This window comes from Paralichthys olivaceus, chromosome 4, assembly GCF_024713975.1.
Source record: "Paralichthys olivaceus isolate ysfri-2021 chromosome 4, ASM2471397v2, whole genome shotgun sequence".
Classification (NCBI taxonomy): Eukaryota; Metazoa; Chordata; class Actinopteri; order Pleuronectiformes; family Paralichthyidae; genus Paralichthys; species Paralichthys olivaceus.
Genome location: NC_091096.1, coordinates 26,627,725 through 26,649,786, shown reverse-complemented (window position 1 = coordinate 26,649,786; position 22,062 = coordinate 26,627,725). Strand labels below are relative to the sequence as shown.

Genomic DNA, 22,062 nt, shown 5'->3' with positions numbered 1-22,062 from the left:
CTTTTTGTCTGGTGTGTAGTGAGGCAGGTTGTGTTCAACCTCCTCAAGGTAGTACTTCAATATTTCTATTGCAGCTATTGGGGTGAAATTGCATGTACAGGTCAGGGGCACATGCTTTACCTGACGTCTTGGGATGATCACTCTCTGAGCTACTTGATGACAAGTCCCTTAATGGTTGGTGCCCATTATGCTTATACAAGAAGGTAGGTAAAGAAGGGTGTTCACTTTTGGCAAGATTAGCTATGACCCTTGCTGTGACCTTAACGCTCACTTCCTTTTTTAGCAGGCTGGGGGTTCTGGAGTCTTGAAGGCACTGGTGAAACATTTCTGATCCACCCAAGTCGCGAGAGAGAGTTAAACGATGTCTCTTTTGTTTAGCTTGTAGGGCTGCTTAGTGTTAAGCCAACACTGTCTATACTCTATTCCTCGCTCAGCATCTGCCTCTATCTCTATGAGGGGTGCTTTAAGCAATGCTCAGGGCTTAGCGCATGTTTTTCTATTTTCTCTCTGATCAACCTCTCTGCGAGATCATTCCACCATGCTTCCTTGCATCTTCTCTGCTCAGCTGCCTGCACTCCCCCTGGAGAATTTCCACCTCCATGTTGAAGCAGAAACAGAAGTAGAACATCTTTAAAGAGTATTTTGATTGTTGCAGCAGTTTCATTCCAAAAATTCATCAACATTTGCAGAGGTGAGATGATAAATTGTGATCTATTCTAGAAGGAAGCTGTTCACTTCCACATCAAAAGCAACCCAGATATTGAAGTCTTAAAAAGAAAACATTGCACCCTTCACATGTGGTAAAGGTGGATTTTAGCTCTGCATGGATGTAGCAAAATTACTTGATACTGCACCCCTAGAAATATTTAACAAATTAGCTCATGTTATACATTAAAAAAAAAATTAGAACCACACTATAGACTGTATGTAAAAATTGATGTCGCTTTTTATGTCTTATGCAAAAATGAAGCTTGTAAAAGATCCAGGTACATGTGCCCCCATCTTGCACTTTAAGGTCATTTAAGTCTGAGTCTGTGCAGTAGAGATAATAGTGTTGAGATATTTAGTTCCTGACTTTCACCTTGTCTTTTTAGCAGCAAATACCTTACTAAAATCGTATCAAAAAGAATAATACTGGTGTGATAAAAATGACCTAAAATGATGGAAACCATCTGTGAGGAATTTTTTTTAGGTTGGTCTATGTTGCCCAACAGTCACCATTAAAGGGGAGTTTTTGATCTATACTGCAGCCAAACACCAGGGGGTTTCACTTTCGGGATTTGTCATATCATCCATCTTTATCTGAGAGCCATATTTATGTAAAGTGCCTTGAGATAATGTATATTATGATTTTGCGCTATACAAATAAAATTGAATTGAATTGAGTACCCTAAACTCAACATAAAACAGTTTTTTTGATTACTGTGGAGTTTTGGCAATTTATTTGATATTCATAGGTAGAGTTAATCACATCAACTTCATATTTGATCAGTGTAATCTCAAGACCTTCACAATGCTAAATTGCAATTCCTTTGAGTTTTTCTTGAAACTTGTTTATTGTAGCATGTTAAATTTCAATGTTTTGCATAAAAATATGTTTTTTTTAACTCAAATACTATATAACTATATATATTCTCCAATTGTATCAAAGTATGTTTGATAAGAGAGTCTGTGGAGATCTACATGCCAATATTCAGTTGTAGTTATAGTGCCACCTATGGGAAATATTTCAGCAAATCCTTATCCTGTCAAGAATCCTTGACACATTGTGTTTGTGTGTGTTTGTGTGTGTTTGTGTGTGTGTGTGTGTGTGTGTGTGTGTGTGTGTGTGTGTGTGTGTGTGTGTGCGTGTGTGTGTGTGTGTGTGTGTGTGTGTGACACAGACAGAGAGAAAGAGAGCCTAGAATGTCATTTTAGTACTTGCTAAAAATGAATGACAATAGCAGAGAATAATTTTCCTTAAGATTGTAGCTAAGTGGTGTTCTCAATTGTTTACAAAATTGTGGATAGGAATCGCTGGCCAGGTGTCCATGGATGTTAATGGAGACAGAAATGGAGATTTCTCTTTGATGGCCATGACCAATGTTGAGGCAGGAACCTATGAGGTAAGATGAGATTATAATTAGTTGTGACATCCCTGAACTCTTCCCTACCAGGCAGAAGTTGGTATATGTATATGTGAAAATGAACTGAATGATAATATTTTGTACTATCTTACAGGTGGTAGCCAACTACTTTGGAGTAAATGGAACTTTTCAGCTGCTGCCTGCCTTCAACACTGAGCATTTCACTTTGAGAGGAAGACATAAAGACCTTCCAGAGATTGCTGACAAATCATGTAAATATTCACTACTGTTCACCTAAAGTAGTGACATTTGTGTTTTACCTAGAATGTGTGTGACAGTATATATGATGAGTTTCAACCAATAATTATTCCAAACAGGTGGACTTGGAGTATCAGCTTTGACTGGGGTCATAGTGGGAGCTGTTCTTGGAACAGCTCTGCTTATAGCATTCTACTTTTTCAGGTAACTATATGTGATGTTTATCTTCTCATGTGTACTAATATTGTTGCATCCACATGCTCAGTCAAAGGCTTAGAGACAAATATATTTACCTAAAACCACTTTGATAAGGCTTTTAAACTTTTGACAATCAATTATTTTGGTTGTAATCACAGATCTCACAGCCAAGAACTGGCAATTCTTTAACACTACAGTCCAGCAATGAAAGAAAGAAGTCAGATAAACAGACAGGCTGGAAACAGACCTTAATTTGAACCATTCTGTGTGAACCTTTCAGCACACACAGATGTCTGCTATATATCATTTTATTTTGCATAGAAAACAACTGGCTGCACTCAGCTATAGTTATGCATCATACATGCTACCTGTTGGAAATATCACTTGGCAACAGAGCATTTCATTACACTGTTACACAGGTGATATGTATGTAAACCACTTGTTGAACAATCTAGCCCCTTAATTTTTATATATCCAATGTCAACAATTAGATAGCAGCTAATTTCACTGTTATTGTACAGTGCATTATCAAGAAAGTAATATGCCATAGACAGTTGCCCAACATGCATATACCTTGCTTGTTCCACACACACAGATTATCTACTTGTGCTCAAAGCAAAAATTTTCCCTCTACAGAGATGTGTTCTCTCTTATTAGCTTGAAAATCTGTCATAATAATATCAATCCACCAAGGTGCAACTCCCCTGGCTTTTCAAGGGAATAAGAGATAGCAGTCTGATGGTTGATTGCATGTTCCACCCAAAACACATATGAATAATTAAGGGATTAAATAAATGAAATCATGGGTAGTTTAAAATGAGTTAAATCAAGATTAAGATGTTTCACCTCTAAGAGGCTTCTCCAGTTCAATCCCTCTTGACAGTCAGGACCTGGATGTTCTCAGTTACACGTGGCATCTATTGCACTTCTCTTTGTCCTGGGAGAGGGATCCCTCACATGTGGCTTTCTCTGAGGTTTCTAGGTTTTTTCCCCTGTTGGATGTCACACCTTATTAAGCCCTATGAGACAAATTTTGATTTGTGAATATGGGCTATACATGTAAAATTTGATTGATAAAAAAAAACAAGAATTTTTCTTTGATGTGATTCATTCCTTTGCAGAAAGAACTACAGGATTACAATTGAGCGTCGCTCACGTAGTGACGAGGGTGACACTGGGAAGCACCGTCAGTTACGGGAGGACTCTATCAGATCGAACTTCTCAGCAGCATAATCAGCAGCAGTGCCATTCCCTTCACAGAGAATCAAACATCTGAATGTGACCAAAGACTGAGATCTTTTGTGTTTGTATCCTTTAATGTTTTGACTTATTGTAACTCAGGACAGTTGTAACAGTCACAAAGCACCACTTACTTGGATGTTCCTCCATACAAAGGTATATGATTGTATTGGTGTATAGAAAGCTTTGGCCAAAATATTTTCTTTTTTAAAAATTTAGAAGATGGTTACGATGACTATGAATGAACAGACAGTGTATGTAACACTACATTAGCATGCACTAGTAGGGTGGGTGAGGTCTACTGTACTTTTGCCTTTCAGGTTGACAAATAGAGGCCTCATGTTTAAACAAAAATGGCAGAGCTAAACTTGATACAGCTGGAGTTAACTGACTAAAAAGAGATATAGGCCAGATCTATTTCTACACATAGGCTATAAGCTACTGATATTAAGCTACTGATATTGTAATGTTTCCAGTTCACCATAACTTTGTTGAGGTCCAGCAGCCTCCATACAAACCAAATTCCTTATTTTTAACGGAGCACAGTGCTCCTAAATTTAAAAACGCCATGTCATTTATCATCTTGAAAGTATATCTCTTCTTCATACATTCCTATATTATTTTAAAATTAGTGTTTTGTAAACCCAGGTGCTCCTACGTAAAACTGTGTTACTACTTTCTGATGAGGCGAACATTTCAACACATGCTTTATAAATGATTAATAAAATGCTTTATACATCAGTAATAGGGACAACATCAGTTAGGTTGTCTTGGTTTTATGGCTAATTGTCCTCGATAAGGAACTAAAGGAAAGCTAATTACAAACTTTGACTGTAGCTCTGGTTCGACATCTTCCCAGTTACTGTGAAGAGAACAATGGCACCACAATTGATTGAACTGATGGCCAGAGCTACAAAAACAGTAGAGAAAGAAACACAAGATGATGATTTAAAAAAAAAAAAAAATTCATTTTTCTGTATAGAGCTATTTAAATATAAAGCAAGGTTACTGTTGAAGTAGGATACACAAACGTTGTTTAATGAATGTTTTATTACTGACACATTCATCATTGACTTATTTAATATTACCAAAGACATGATGTATGTTGTGAATTACAAAGCCCAAATATTCCTTATCAGAAAGTGGAACAGAAATCATAATGAACTGACATGACAGCTGATATTTATATGGTATAATGGCAGTGTGGGATGCATTCCATAAACAGTAAAGACCATTTGAAATTTCTGTCAGTTGCTTTATTCATGCAGACTTTAAAGAACTCAAAGTTTTTATAGAAACAAAATAAAGACAATGAACTTGGTTAATAACCTTCCAAGCCTGTTGGTTCAGTTTGTGTGCTGTGGAAAATATTGTGAAGGTAAACAGAATTATTGTATACCCTTTTAAAAACTGTGTGATTCTGGCGCACCTCATGTACTTACTTTATGAACGATTTGTATATTTTTACTATAATGACTTTTGGTATCAGTTAGGGTATAGTGATTTGACAGTGACCTTAATGTATTTAAATTATTTTATGTTATTTATAACATAAATATTTTAAAACTCACCCGCTCTCTCTCTCTATCCTTCTTCACATTATTTCCCATTAATACCCTTTTTTAGCGCCGTTTACATCATTAAGCCCAGATATGTGACAAGACACAGATGCTGGTTTGTCACTGGACATTATTTTACATCATTTCATACCACGTACCAATTTTATACTCCTTGTTGCATGCACATCAGTAAGTATTCTCAGATCAGTCTATACATGCTTGATTTTTGACTGTGCTTTTGTTTTTTTTATATTATTGGCTTTTATGACTTTTATTTGAAAGCACAAAGAGAGCTTTAGCAGTGAAAGGGGGGCAGAGAGAGTGGGAGATAACATTCAGCAAAGGGCCACAGGCTGGAAATGAACCCACGTCACTGCATATGTGGGGTGACAGCTCTACTAGGGGAGCTACACGCCACCCCGGTTGTGCTTTTCGATGTATTTTCAAAACAATCAACAGATACAGCCACAAAAATCAAGCAGTAAGGATGCTGATAAGACATTTCTAAGAAGATCTTTGGAAATAAAATGGTTTTGAAAATCTATTTTTTTTCCTCTTTGTGATGTTTTAATTAGCAGTCCCAATGTATATTGTCTTGTGGGTTGGGTACACTTACCTGCTGTCCTATGAGGTTCATAGTACATATTTCCTGACAAAGAAAATCTAATTTTACATTTCATGGATAGATTATCATGACTACAGATGGGACACAAACTTGCCACAGACACATGCATTGACATGTGCAAACAGCTCACACTCACTGCTTATGACCCCAAGGCAACCTGCATATGTCATAATAAACAGTATATAAAATATATTTGTTGTTTTGACAAGTTGAATCACTGCCATTTTAGATCTTTCGCACGTGCTATACACAGCAAAGATGAAACCTATTTGAGACATTACATACAGTAAATGAACATCAAAAGTAATGCAGAGCAGCAAAAATTCTGTTCATTTTCAAAGTTCTTTTTATTGAATTTCACAATTTACACACACAAACCAAAAAGAACACCATTCCCCCCCACAACATACATTCCATACCCCTTGCCACACTGGCTCTCCTTTGCTACCACATGGCATAAACATATCCTAAGTATATACACAATGACAAACCATCGTAATTCAAGGCACTTAGTGATGTGAAATGGATTAAAAAATGATGTCAGATCGAAGCTCTATGTGTGTGTCAAGGGTCCCAGCATAATAATGTCATTATTCATTCCTGTATTTGTGTGGAAGGTTTGTCAAAGAATATCAGAAACGATCTCCTTTTGGAACCCCGTAGTGTGTACCTGATTTGGCCTCTGGAAAAAAAAAGTAATTGATGGAAGTCCAACTCTCGCACAAGTTCCAATTCTACAGAATGCAGCTTGTTCAAATGTCACTTCATCAGCTTTGTCCTTAGTTCATTTTTGATCATGGACATCTGTGAGAAGCAGCAGTTGACAGGATACATACTATCTTGACATCTTTGTCAATGTCTTCTGAGTAACCCTAATTGCTGGCCAGAGAAAGTCTGCAGAAAATATGAGCATGAAAGGTAGTCAGCTAAAGTAACACACTTTAAAACAGCAGGAAAACACAGGGTAAATTTGGAAGGTAGACCATACCCCAACTAGTTTTTATTTACAAATGCTGAATTTATTTAGCTGTCTTACTAAAATGAACACACTAATACAAAGACCAGAGAAGCTCTGATTACAACACACAAACTCATGCATTCTCTGCTTATGACACCATTATTCCTCATTATATTTACAGAGAAAATAGTTGCTGGTGGCTGAATTGATGTTCAAAATCTTATATATATTACCTGAGGTGAAGTTATTTAATGTGACTGAAAAAATTATTATTATTATTTAATTATTGTTTTTTTTTACACGTACCACACACAGAACAGCGTCACCAAACATTTTTAAATATAGTATAGTTCAATTAAATAAAATTTTATTTGTATAACACAATCATAATATACATTATATCAAGGCTCTTTACATAGAAGGTATTATTTAATATAGAGAAACCCAACAGTTCTCACAATGAGAAACCCTTTGGCGACTGTGGAGAGAAAAACTCCCTCATTAACAAGGACAAACCTCTGGAACCAGGCTCAGTGTGGGCGGTCATCTTTTTGATGTTGCTCTTCCTCTAAATCTTCATACAGAGCACTGTCATCTCTACTTGACAAAATGGATACTATCAGAGCCCCATGAATGCTTCCTGGTAAAATCTCATTTTATTCTGCAGTCTAGTTAACTTCATCCCGATTTACAGAAAACATGTGCCACTGCCAAGCATGTGTAAGTAGAGCCTCACAAAAAGAGACCAGGCTGTACTGGCACAGTCTCACTACTGGAGAGAGGGACGTGTTCCAAAAACTCTCCAAATTAATAAGTTCCTCTCCAGACGTCTGGGTTTTAATAGTAGATGGGAGTAAATTCAAAATAATTTTGTTTTTGAAGAAAATGAGAAAAAGGTTTGGAAACCAAAAAGAATGTTAAATGTCATTAGCATAGCCCATATTCACAAATCCCAATTTGTCTCATAGGAAACAGTGTCCAGGGTCGGTTGCCTTCAATATGATCAGTAGTAATGATGACACTGCCAGCCCTTCCTCTTCCTTTTCTTTTTTGGAGCAAATGGAGCCCCTGAAGAAAACTATCCTTAAACAAATGAGGGTTGAGGGTTAAGGACAGAGGATGTCACACCTTCACGATTCATCATCATAGTCCTCGATGTGGCCACAGCCAACGATAAGGCACAGAGACTCTGGGGAAAAAGTCAAGTCAGAAACGTGTTGATGACACATTCATTTCTTTGACACGATAAGGAAGGAGAAGAGGAAAGAGAAGCTCCATGGGTCATGTGTCCCTCAACATTCTAGACCTATAGCAGCAGAAGAGCAGGTCCAAGACAAGCCTGGACCAGCTCTAACTATAATCTTTATCATAAAGGAAGGTTTTAAGTCTACTCTTAAACATAGAGAGGGTGTCTGCCTCCTGAACTGAAACTGGGAGATGATTCCACAGGAAAGGAGCCTGATAGTTGAAGGCTCTGTCTCCTACTCTACTTTTAGAGACTTTAGGGACAACAGGTAAGCCTATATTCTGGGAGCGCAGTACTCTCGTGAATTGATATGGTACTATGAGTGCTTTAAGGTATGATGGTGCCATATTATTAAGGGCCTTGTGGGTGAGTAGGCTAATTTTTATTTCTATTCTAGATTTAACTGGAAGCCAGTGTAGTGAAGCTAATACAGGAGATATTTGGTCTCTTTTCGTGGTTCCTGTCAGGAGGTAAGATGCAGCGTCTATAACAACTTATTGCTAGAGCCTGATAATAGGGAATTACAATAATCAAGTCTGGATGTGACAAAGGCATTGACTAGTTTTTCTGCACCTTTTTGAAACAGGACATGTCTGATTTTTGAGACATTATGTAAGTGAAAGAAGGCGGTCCTAGAAATTTGTTTTAAGTGAGAGTCAAAGAACAAATCGGGATCAAAGATGACTCCCAAATTCTTAACTGCTTCATTGGAAGCAACGACAATGTCATCTAGAGCTGCTATATCATTAGATAATGTATCTCTAAGGTGTTTAGGGCAAAGTATTAGAACCTCTGTTTTATCTGACTTTAATAAGAGAAAATTGTGGGTCATCCAGGTTTTAATGTCCTTGAAACATGCTTGAAGTTTAGTTAATTGATAACACTGTTCTGGTTTTATTGATAGGTAGAACTGGGTGTCATCCTCATAGCAGTGGAAATTTACAGAGTGTCCTAATGTTTCCTAGTGGAAGCATATACAATGTGAATAAAATTGGACCGAGCGCAGAAGCCTGTGGAAAGCCGTGGTTAACTTTGGTGCGCACAGATGGCTCATCATTAATGTGCACAAATTGGAATTGATCGGAAAAATAGGATTCAAACCAGTTTAAGGCGGTTCCTTTAAGTTAACTGTTCTAGTCTGTAATAAAATGTGATGATCAATGTGTCAAATGCTGCACTAAGATCTAACAGGACAAGGACAGACACAAAGCCCTTGTTCTGAAGCTATTAGGTCATTGGTGACTTTTGTGCTGTGATGAGCTCTATACCCTGACTGAAAGTCTTCATAGAGATTACTTTCCAGGAGAAACTCACTGGATGTTGATTTATCTGAATCGCTCTTTGTTTCTGTTTTGTCTGAGGACAGGTCTCCCCCTGTTGGTTGGTCGGTAAACGGCACCTCAACAGACCCTAAAGGTGAAGCAGAGTCCATTACGGCTCTTACAGTGTCACTGCCACTGACCCATGAGGTGCTCATCAGCACCCAGAAAAGTGATCCATTCTTGGCACAGTGTTTCGCCGCAGCTGGTGAAGGCACTAGTGAGTGTTTTAAGAAGCAGTCTTTTCTTGTTGACAATGATGTGTTAATGCACAAGTGGGTTCCAAAGTCAGGTAAGGCCGCAGTTGATTCAGGTGAGGACTGGGACACAGTTTATCAGATAGTTATTCCTGTTGGTTTTCAGCTAGCATTAGCAAATAAGCATCTATGGTCTGGTCATCTATTTGTTACTAAGACATCTGGCCGGATCCTGAAGCATTTCTTCTGGCCAGGAATGAAAGCTGATGTGATTAGTTTCTGTAAGACTTGCCACACTTGCCAAGTTGTGGGCAAAGCAAACCAGGTAGTGCCTTCAGCCCCTTTGCACCTTGTCCATGCTGTTGGTGAGCCATTTGAGCATGTCATTGTTGACTGTGTTGGTCCGTTGCCTAAAACCAAGTCTGGTAACCAGTTTTTGCTTACAGTGATGTGTGTTTCTACTTGTTTTCCTGAGGCCAATCCCCCGCCGGGCCATCATAAAGGCGCTGACAAAGTTCTTTACCAGCTTTGGACTACTAAATGTTGTGCAAAGCAATCAGGGAACAAATTTTATCTCCAAGGCCTTTAAACAGACCATTGGTGTTTCCCACTCAGTGTCTAGCACTTACGATCCAGAGTCACGTGGTGCACAAGAATCCCTTGGGTTCAGTCCTTGTTTACAAAATGCGTCCACGTTGGTGAGGGAAGCCCTTTCATCCTCCCAGGAAGTTGTTGTATCTGCCTGAAAGTCAGCAAGTCGATGTGCTCAATTTGTTCCACTCCTTCCCTACTCTGTTTGGAGATGTGCTGTCATGTACTAGTGTGTTACAGCATGACAATGATGTTGGTAATGCTGCTCCAGTTATGCCTATTGTTGTCCTGAAGAGAACTGTCTGCTGGAAAATGGTTTAGCCAAGTCTATTTGCAGCTCATGGAGCTCTTCGTGTTTACTGGCTCCTCAATCAGATGGTACACATCGGTCCTGGTCAGATTTTCGAAAGGTTAATGCAGTAACTGTGCCAGACTCGTTTCCGGTGCCTCGCATGGATGACTGTATTGACAGCATTGGTCCTGCTATGTTCAGACATTATCATCAACCTAGATCTGCTTAAAGGATACTGACAGTTCCTTTAACTCCTAGAGCATCTAGCATTTCTACATTCGTAACACCGGACCATTTTATGCAGTATACTTATATGGCATTAGGCATGAGAAATGCGCCCGCCACTTTCCAGCATCTGATGCACCTGTTGCTAGGGGATGTGCCCCACTGCAATGTGTTCCTTTATGATGTTGTGGTGTATTAAAGTAACTGAGCAGAACCCATTGCAAGTCTGGAAGTGGTGTTCCAGTGGCTTGCTGAGGCGTCGTTGACGTTAAACATTGCTAAATGTGAGTTTGGTAAAGCAACAGTAACCTACCCAGGGAAACAAGTTGGCCATGGGCAGGTCTGGCCAGAGTAGGCAAAAGTTGAGGCTGTGTTGTCCAATCCAGTCCCCAACACCAGATGTGAACTTTAAAGTTTTTTTAGGGATGGCTGGATACTACCTGTCCTTTTGTAAAAATGTCTCTGTAGTGGTTACTCCACTTACCAACCTGTGTAGTTCAGCTGTTCCGTTTTTGTGGACCAATGAGTGTTATCATGCCTGGAATGCTGCTAAGTCTCTCCTCTGCAATGTTCCAGTGTTGTCTGTTCCCAAGTTGATGCTAGTGCTTCTAGAGCTGGTGCTGTTGCAAGAGAGCAAAAAAGAAAGGGAGATGTGGGCCATCCGGTGTGAAATTAGAGCACCACCAGTTGAACCATTGAGACATAAGGACACAATGTGGTTTAGATAATGTGGTATATTTAGGTTTAACTATCCATAGGATGTGCTGTTAGAATGGGTGATGCAAGTAGAGGAAGATATATGGGGATGCTGTGGGAGACATCTTCAGACTTGGGGGTGACAATTGCTGATGTTACTCTGTTAGTGTTTATATATTATTTCACCTTCTGGTCTCCTTGATGCATCAAGTCTTCATTAAAATATTCTGCATAAGACATCAGCTGCTGTCCGAGTTCTCCTTTCACCAGCTTCCAGAAAACATTCATTACACTCACTATGCAGTTCTCTATGTAGAAGAAGTCACTATGTAATGAAGTAGGGAATGGTGACTGAGTGAGTGGTTTTGGACACAGCTAGAATCTTGTGGTGGAAATGTATCTAGAGATGTGAAATAAAGAGTTTCTCAGACCGTAGTTGTCTTTGGATCTTTAATAGAGCTCTGCAGAGGGTTTCACACTCGGCATGAACGCTCAGAGTGGAACACCTTGAATAGTGAATGGAGAAGGTTTTTATATAGTCAGATAAACAGGAAACATAAGTGACAACCGTTACTGAATAATAAAATGAACACTGAAGCACCTATAGTCTGGTTAACACAGGAAACTGTCGGCTCTTGCTTCTGCAAGAAACAGGACATTTGCTAAAAGCACAGATAAGGATCAACAAGAGGATGATGAACTTTGAGGTTGCATCAGCCAAGTGCACAGCAACACTGAGGGCATTTGTAAGTTAAAGGTAAAAAAGAAAAAATGTATCTGTCTAGTTTTGAATTGTCGGTCTGCACGTATGCCAGACAGTTCCTCTTATGCGAGCATAACTGTATTCCTATATGAGGAGTTATTGTTGAACACAGCACACGAGCATTGATCAGACATAGAAAAGAGTTCAAGCAAAATTCATATGTGAATTTTCCATTACAGTCTCCTATTAACCCAACCCTGTTAAGGTGTGGCGAGCAGTTTCATCTAAATGCCGGGGACAAGTCCAGATGAAATACAAAAATGTCCTTTATTTTAAACTAAACCTAACTCGAACCCTAACCCTTGCAGGCAAAGTAGGCCTCCAAATTATTATTATACCAAGAAACCTTTTGAAAACGAGCTGACACACACACACAACTGATAGACAACAAGGCAGACTGACAAAGACAAAGGGAAGCATTGAGACTTATATACACAAGAAGGCAGGAATGACTGAACACAGTAGGAACAGGTGCAGACCATAGCACAGGCGGAAAAGGACAAAGGCAGGAAACACAAGGAGTGAAATTTCAAAATAAAACAGGAAACAGAACCAAACAACGCAAATCAAAACACAAGGAAATCAATGTAAATGTCCAAAAACATTTAACACACAAAACAAAAGGCCACACAACAGAAACTAAGGTCCAAGAGCTGTCCTTTTAAATAGTTTATAGAAGCCAGGGCAGAATCCTGACAAACCACTTTCGTCTGTGGGAGGAAGCTGGAATACCTAGAGATAACAAAAAGAATGCAAACTCCACACAGGAAGGCCCGGATTTGAACCAAGAACTCTCTTGTTGTGAAGCGACAGAGCAAAATACTGCACCACTCTGCTGTACCCTGAGATAACTAGCAGTCATTAATTCCATGAATGCAATTGTATTACTGCATTCTCAGTGCTGTTTATATATTTCAGTTTTTTCAACTTTACCAAAACTCGTGGAAGTCCATAAACTGACCTCTAGTCAAGGCTCAGCGTTCCTCCAATGTTCCTCAGCATCGGAGCATGTCCATGGACTACAGGCTGCAGACACTGCAACGCCAGCAACCACAAAGTCTGAAAGAAAGTGTTTCGGTTGTTACTGTGGTGGAAGAAAGGCAAACAGACATAATTTGTAATTTTTGGATCTCATACAGCAGAAGAGTTACAACCCCTTTAATTTTGCCTGGACTTCGCATTTCATGAGGTGACCGGGTTCAGAAACTGCTGTCTGCCAGCTGGCTGGCAACGATTGTCGGTTGTGCTGTCTCTGAAGGACGGGAAGTTCCAACTTTATTGAGCCAAACCCAGGGATTAAAGTATAAAACATCTTCTGATGGGAAGGTGGTAGTGGGGGTGGTGTTTGTGGGCTCAGGTCAGGTGGGTGCAGGTTGATTACATATACTCACTGCTGCTTGCTAATGCACAAATCCCAGCTAGCTGACAAATGAGACACACAACCACTGCTTGAACATGTCCATTGCATTAACTCTCAATACAAGTTTGCTCATTATGACCCATGCTTGATCCTCAAAGCTCATTATACAAACTTCTCTCATCTGTCACATTCTGCACAGATATAAATCAGTATTTGCACCTACCAGGGTGAGGTACTCGAAGACATGAGCAGTGTTCATGTTCTAAACACAGGTGCCCGAAATCTGGCTTTCTGCAGCAACTGCCTTCCTCTGCTACCTTCAAGGACACAAAATAAAACACAATCGACTCATCGACTACACACACATATAAGCAGGTTAGACGAGTCATGACAATATTCTAAAAACCATCTGTGTGTCTCAGTCTTTGTTTGCTTAATGGCCTCCCTCCACCCTTATCCTTAATATCGCAGTGGTTTATTAGTTCTTCAGGTTTGCACATTTAACTCATCTGCCTAAATGAACCACTGCTTGAGCAACTATGGAAATTGTGTCTGTCTGCAGAGTAGGGATAAATTGGAATATGAAGATGTCATTGCACTGGATCATTGCTCATACTCCCTCATCGAGGTCCTGACAGCTCTTGGTAAATGGTCTGTATTTATATTGTGCTTTTCAAGTCTTTTCTAGTACATTTTTATTGCCATTCACCCATTCACACTCATTCATACAGTGCATAAGGGCAGAACCTTTTCAAACAAGCATGCAGATGGGGAAGAGTGGCATCGAACCGCCAACCTTATGGCTTTGAGGATGACCACTCTACCCCAGAGATATGGTGAAAGCATATCTTGGCTTAATATGCTGTCAACCCTCTCCCTAATTGTGCCATGGTGCCCCCTTAAAGTGAACACATGGTTCTCTGGTGGTGCAGACACACTTGGCTCTGAGCCTGGGCTAATCTCTGGACCTCAGCCTGGTGTGGGTCACCAGTCACAGATGGTCTGTGGCTCCCTCTTATTACCAGGGCAAAGTGACATAGCCTTTGGGGATCTGCCTCCAAGAGGTTGAGCCCCAGAAATGAATGCCTCGCTTAATAGGACCTTTTCCAATCTCTGCAGTAATTTATCCACACCACCATGTCAAGCTAGTACTATGCCCAACCTCCTGAAACCCATCATCTGCCTGACTCTATTGGGTCATTTATTGGATGTTGGGGTGTCTCTTTTCCACATTCCATCTTGTTTTTATTTCCGTTGGTTTCCACTTTGTCTGCTCTAACATAAATGTCCTTTAAAATACAACTTTTCCCTCTTGCCTAATCACCCCCACACACCCTGATCACACACGTCCCCACTTCCCTAATTACCTGCCTGTTTCACTCACCATCTGCCAGATTTTCATTTAGACATTCAGACTGTTTTTTTGCCTGTTTGCTTGATTCCTGTTTGCCAAAGCTTTTTAACTGTTGACCCCTTTTGGGTCCTTTTACGGCCATGAATAATTCTATAAATCCTCATAAAGGAGGAAAGCAGAGTGATAAAGGTGCTACCTGTGAGCAGGGGAGATGAAAAACAATGAAAGATGAAAAAAGAGAAAGATAGTAACGAATGCAGTGAGGTGAAGAAGAAGAAATGGTTTGGCTGTAAGAAGCTGCTGGATTTCTTGGACTTCCTTGGGTAACCATGTGCTCCTGGATGAGAGCTGAGCAGAGTTGATTTTTTAAGTTTATGCTTGCCTACTCAGCATTCTTTTCTTTGATAGACCAACAGAAAACTTAGAAAAAAAAGAACATCTTCTTTCCTTTAATACCTCTGGGCTTTCCAACACTCCTGCCTGTGTGGTATGTATTCATTGACAGTTAACCCTCGACCCAATGCAAACTGTTCCACCACTGTTTCTGGGCTCTTATTCAGATATCAGTTATGTGGTTTTCTAAAAAGGGTTAAAGTTATAATGCATGCATACTTTTGAAAGTATGACAAACCTTCAGTTTTTTGCAGACATTCCTCATTTTCAGGGAAACAGCAAAAACATAATATTACACAACAGCTTGGCTGTTGAGCTGACAGGAACAGGAGCAAGGCGTCCATCAGTATCCGTAGTGATGGATGTTTCCTGATAGCAGTGAGCGTGTCCCACAATGTTCTTGTTTATTTATACCCACCCCCTAACAATACACAGCTGAGAAGCTTCATGAGGAGAGACGCTCTATGTCCAAGTGTTAGTGGAGAAGAGCTGTTTGACTAAAGCTCAAACTGTAGCAATTTCACTAAAGCAGGACAATGAATCTGTTTATCATCTGCTTACAATGTTTTCACAAATATTGGTCCACCACCAAAACCAGAGCCTATTAAACCTAGAGTCATGCTCATTTGGAACTAAAGTAAAGGAGCTGATTTACTGGTACAACTTGTGATTTATCAATAGTGTTGTTTCATCATCACTGTTGAATTCAAAGTAGATCTCAAGTCCTGACATCCAACTGATCAACCATAGACAGAGTTTCAACATATGAACAAGGATTCTTTACCAGAAGTACTGTTCATTTTATTAACATAGATTTAAAAAGGTAAAAAAAACATTTGATGGCGAAATGAGTCAAAACTGAACTGATTAAATCATTGTTAATGATGTTGCTATATATATGCTATATATATTTTTGCTATATGCTATATTGCTTTATGTAAAAAGTGGTAGTGTTTAAAATTAATACTTCTTTTGTTGTTGAAAAACAAGTGAGGGAATTTCATTTTTTTTTCAAACCATGACATAGTCCAAATGTCCTTTGAATGGTGTCACTGCACATTTCAGTTCAGGAAGCTTAAGGGGAAGAAAAAAGGATACCTTAGATTAAGCAAAGCTTGGCTGAAGAAAAACAGGTTGACATTTAGATCAACTGCAAATTTGGATATTAACTGCTATGTTGCTTGTGGGTACAGCTTCACTGAAAATCAGATGTACAGTCAGCTAAATTGGCTAATCTTTAGTTAAGACAGGCCTGTGGATTTTTTAGTTAAACATGCTAAAACACAAACAACTTTTTGGTCATAAATATTTGCTGGTCAGGCCATGATGATTGAGTCTCTACAAGCTAAATGTCTATTAGCAACAGATTACTGGTAATTTAAATACACAACATATAATGTAGAAGACTATACTTAACTGCAATGCTAATGTAAAACTTTTTGTACACACTGTATGAGTGTAGCAGAATTGAAGACGACAAGACCACTAAGGTCTACCAGCTACAGAATTTACACAGTACTGACAAACCCAACACTGTGAGGTGAAGGTTTACTACAGGGCTGTTGTATAGGTTTTCATTTTGATTGATTAAAAGCTGGATCGCAATGGATTTGCTTTTGTTGCTTCATCTTCTGTGACTTCATTGTTTTATCCTTTTCCATGACTTGATATTTTGCTTATATTTGTAACAGCAGAGTAGACAGCCTTTTAATTACATGAAACATCACATATCTTAACTTTGACAAAAGTGCTAAATCTTGACTAAACCTTGACTAACTACATTAAAATGTTCAAAATTATTTCGTCAACTAATCTTGTCAGATAATCAAAAAAAGACTTAACTGTTTAAAATAAAGAGGTCCTTTTATCTAGAATCTCCTCCTCACAGCTGTATGCCTCACAGCTGTATGCCTCTGCCAGTAAGTAATGGCCAAAAACGTGTTTTGTGAGATCACTGTGACTTTTGACCTCTGATCATTAAATTGTCAGTTTGTCAATTTTTTTTCCAAATCTGAAGAAATGTTCTCTTGAGCTATCGTGGTCAGGATGAGACAGGTGTATTATATGGATATACAAACATGAAGAAAACAACCTGAAAACATAATATCTCTGCTGTGACTGTTGCTAATGTGGAGCGTGAAGATAGTTGACAAAATGAACAACATCAAATTGTTGTACAGAACCAAGTATTGCTTCCAGTAGATCTTTATCTAGATTTTTTATGTAAGTCCAGTTTATGAGACTGAGGTCTACACCCCTGCTATTGTTAACTTTGGTTATATTGCACATTCATAATGTAGGAGAAGGTTTTTTATAAGAATGTGCAAAACCAGAGCAGACAAAGCAGAGACATTCCGATTTTTAATCCCAATTATGGCTCCAGTTTCCAAAACACTGGGTCCTATAATACCCATATTTCATTATCAAGTACATCGGATTTTTACTTAATTACAGTACTCCAGCGAATGAACTTAGTTTCTTTCCACCACTGGCTTTGAATGCCTGCAGAGTGGATGGTGGGTAGCCATGACCACCTCAGTATGTGTGGTACATATATTGTAGGATATCTCATCCATGATTTTAGTTGGCCTAATCAAATGTTTCAACTGTTTTAAATTGACAACTGCTACATATTCAAATAAACTATTGTTTTCATTGTGGCATTCCCCTGTTTGTTCAAGTAGACCTGCATGTACAGTTACTTAAAGTTTAGATCTCGCAGAGGAAGATTAAACTTTGTGTTGACATTATGCAGTTGCATGTGAGTTGGGAAACAGTTGCATCCAGGCGGGATGTTTGGAGTGATGCCTGAGCTTTGATTGGCATCAATGTTGTAAACATCACAAAAGGAGCCACTCAGCATTCGCCTCAACAAAGAAAGCTCATTTTGGCCATTTCCCTATTACCCTTATCAGAAAGTCTATAATGTTGATTTGGACATTATCCATCTGGATCTGTTGACTCGAGTGACGTCAAAACCCTTTTATCAGATAGAATTCTCACACTCTCCATGGCAGAGTTGACAATTTGCAGTGGAATGCATCCCCTCTCAGGTTTGGAAGAAATGTCTTCCTTCCTTCTTTACTTTTTACTTCCTTTCTCATTAGTGCCGTACTTGCCTTATACTTGTGTTACTTTCCTTCGGCATACCAGGCTGTTGTTTTTATATATTTTTTAAATCAATCATACATCTTCCCTTATTTTAACAAAATAGAAATAAAAAATAAAAAGGTATTTAAAAAAAATTATCATTCAAATACTTTCAATTTCAATTGAATGTTTCTGACACAGTTAATGAGCACAACCGTATTTTAATTCAGCAATTTTTATTCCACATCAAAAATAAGAAATGTTTATGTCTGATAAAATGACTTACAAATTGCAATGCTTTGCAGCACAGAACTAGTTTCAAAGTCCTCTAGGTGATTAACAGATTAAACAATTACCACAATGACATTCAGCTTTACAAAAAAACATGTAATTAAATTTCCCTTTTTGTTTCATGTCTGTAAATTAACTTATTTTCACTTCACCCAGCCTTGAGCTGGGTGGTGATAATAGTAATTGGATAGCTAATCTATCAGCATAACACATGTGCTTAAGTGTTCACTAATGTTCCTTTACAAATAAAAAACATTTAACACATACAATTGCTTTGCAAATCTTTACTTATTTTAATTTATGGATGGGGGAGCCTTTGGCTAAATGGTAACGATTGTCTAGTCTTAATGTCCACTCAAGTTAATCAACACAAAGGTCACATTCATCCAGTCTTACACACATACATACAGTGCCACTATATGCAGCACTTTTCTGTGACATATCATTCACACACTGATGGCACAGCCATCAGGGGTGTTTTGGGGTTCAGTGGGGGTAAAACCTTTTACCATACCCAGGGCCATTTATTATAGCATTTGTTGAGGGCCATACCAAATTTTTGACAGCATATTTTTTACCACAAGTCACATCACATAAGACTGAGTGGAGCTGTTTGTCATGATGCTGCACACAACTGGTTAATTAAATGACAAAAAGCCCACATGCGCACAGTAAACTCCCAAGATAATCTCATGTTTTCTCACATGGGCTCATTCGGATAATTGAATTTTCATACACGGCCCCTCTTGTTAATTTCAGGGGATTAGATGCAGCTTCTAGTTAGATGAAGACATACGACTTTGGCCCTTAGGACATACATACAGTTTGTAGAACTCAGCTGAAGATGTTTGTTGTAGCTTTGAGCTTGTCATTTTGCAGCTCATTGATTCCCTGTTCAAAATTACACTGTTTAATAAATATGTTTGCTTCCTTTTACTTCCCATGTCTTTTGGTTTAAACGTATGTCATAGCAGGCTTTTGTGCTTACAGTGGAAAATATACAGTGTTACCTGTTTCCAGGTCGGCTTGCAAAGACAGTAATTCCTTCCTCAACTTGGCAGTTATGCAAGGTAGAATAATGTGTAGTTGTGTGGTATTCATATTGTTTAACTGGATGAGAGAGAAAAACTGCATGGTTTTCTTGTTTCACATCATTAGTCTCTCAGTGATGGTTCTTCAAGACAAACTCCTCCACTAATTCTCTGGGCTAAGAAGGACAGCGGTTTGAACCCAGTCTTCCCCATCTACATGGAGTAGTGTCCTTGGGCAAGTTACTGAACCCCCAAATTTTCCCTCATAGAAAAAGTTCTGCCCATAGATGCACTGTATGAATGTATATGTGATTGGGTGAATGGCAATAACCTGTACTGTAAAGCACTCTGAGTAGTCATCAGGACTCCAAAGCACTATGTTGTTAGGTTAGACTCCTGTCAACCAAGAACCAAAATCTGGGAGGAACTACCCAGAGGTGGCTGGGGCGCAGTGTTGCTGATATGCAAATCCTGTAGCCTTCATCGAGCTGCTGAGCAATACTAAGCCTGCTGCAAAAATGTAGCCTCATTGTGTCCAAGTGACTGTGGCAACTTTCATGCCGTTTACATTTTCAGAGAGATGTTTTAGGTCTCACAGCCACCTCTGTTTCTTATAATAAGAGTGGGAGAAGAAAACAGGTCGGTCTGGACCAAGCTTCTTTATCCTCTTTTTTTCTTGTTGGGGTGTTTTTGCAAAGAAATGGCTGGATTTGTCAAAGTTCTCCTTAAAGCCTCCATATCTAAGCTGGTCAGCTTGCAGCAGAAGTAACTCAGTGACGGCTGATAAACCTCAAAAGTAAATCAATACCTATTGGCTGTAAATGAAAATGGGAGTGTCCAGGACACAGAGAGCTGTGTCCCTGAGAAAATCTGCAGCCTCAGGGCCCGTAGTTGCCAAAGTTTAAGGACCCACATTCACATTCACACCAGGAAGTATAAGCAATTAGACAGAAATGAACCAAATAAAATTTGGGACACACCATAAAAGTTACTGGAATAAAACAAGAGTTGAAAGAAATATTTTAAAGGTCCAGTGTGTAAGATTTAGGTGAAAGGGAACTATTGGTTTCATCTAAATTGTATGAATTGTAGTTTTCTTTACCCCAGAAAAGGCCCTTTATATTTAAATACTTTATATTCACATGGAGGGGACCCTCTCTACAGAGGCCGCCATGTTTTTTACATTAGTCCAGACTGGACAAACTAAACACCTTTTGAGTTTTTATGACAACTGAAGCTACCACAGGTTCTTTTTCATGTTTGGAAGGAGAGGGTGAGGTGAGGGGTGTTCAGCTTTTTTCAACATGCAACTTCAACACTAGATATCACAAAATTCTACACACTGTACCTTTAAATGAAGAAAACGAGGGTTCCATTCTGGCTTCACTGATAGAGGGATACAATACATCAGCTTACTTAAGTGACTCAAAAACAAGGTCAAACAGCAGACATAGGGAATAAGTGTTCTGCATGCGAAGTGTCCTTGGGCAAGATACTGAACCCTGATTGCGTGTGTGTGAATGGGTGAATGGCAATAACCTGTACTGTAAAGAGCTTTGAGTGTTCACCAAGAAAAGAAAAGTGTTATATACCATTTACTGACCTGGGTGACTGCCAACTCATTTGAATTTCACTGAATGGCCGCAAGATGATCAAACAACATACAAAAAGTATGCTGGCTCTGAAAAGGCTCCCCTGGGGCGAGGCTGAAGTTGCGCAAAGTTAGAAAATCCTCAGTGAGAAGCAAAGATGAGCCAGTACTGTTTTAAAGACCAAGGCCTGGAGTAAGGTCATCTGTTCTGATAATTCCAATTTAGGACATAAAGTCCCCCAACAGCTATGTGAAAGAGTGGGATTGGAAATCAAGGTTATTTCACCCAATTTTTTTCTGAATGCTTCCCAAGTTAAAATATTACTGCTGTTTGTTAACTTTGCATTATTATTTATTTTGACAAGTTTTCTTTGCCTGCAAATGAATCTTCTAAATGACAATATCTATCTGGAATTTGGAAGAAATGTTGTCAATATAGAATAAGTTCATTTTACTCAAACACATAATGGTAATGGTTACCCTTTTTATCTTGTTCTCCTGGTGTTTCCCTCATGCAATGTACTGCACCAGACCTTAGGATCCCTGCTCCTTGTGTAAGAAAGCATAATATAGCAAACATTTCAATTCATTTATTGGTTGATTGACTAATTTGTTTAATACATCTGACACTAGACGGTCCAGGATTTGACCACACAATACGTTTTGCTGTGTGCTTTTTGTACCGTAGATATGTGTCATCTCATCAATACATCAAAGTCA

The 22,062-nt window shown here is 38.9% G+C and overlaps 1 protein-coding gene and 1 long non-coding RNA gene across 2 annotated transcripts in view; one reads left to right on the top strand and one right to left on the bottom strand.

The window, feature by feature from the left end:
* Positions 1–5,864, top strand: part of npr3 (natriuretic peptide receptor 3) — a 29,772-nt gene extending 23,908 nt beyond the window's left edge. Inside the window, exons 5-8 of the mRNA XM_020102355.2 lie at positions 2,011–2,105; positions 2,221–2,338; positions 2,444–2,528; positions 3,644–5,864. Coding sequence (XP_019957914.1) covers positions 2,011–2,105; positions 2,221–2,338; positions 2,444–2,528; positions 3,644–3,755 — 410 coding nt within the window. The 3' untranslated portion in view covers positions 3,756–5,864. The remainder of the gene's footprint in view (positions 1–2,010; positions 2,106–2,220; positions 2,339–2,443; positions 2,529–3,643) is intronic.
* A 1,389-nt stretch (positions 5,865–7,253) lies between these two features.
* On the bottom strand, positions 7,254–13,912 carry LOC138407401 (uncharacterized). Its single transcript, XR_011240811.1, has 4 exons — positions 13,816–13,912; positions 13,194–13,291; positions 11,258–11,393; positions 7,254–8,092 (listed from the first exon to the last, which is right to left on the bottom strand). It is a non-coding gene; the product is annotated as an uncharacterized lncRNA (long non-coding RNA).
* Between the last annotated feature and the right edge of the window lie 8,150 nt (positions 13,913–22,062).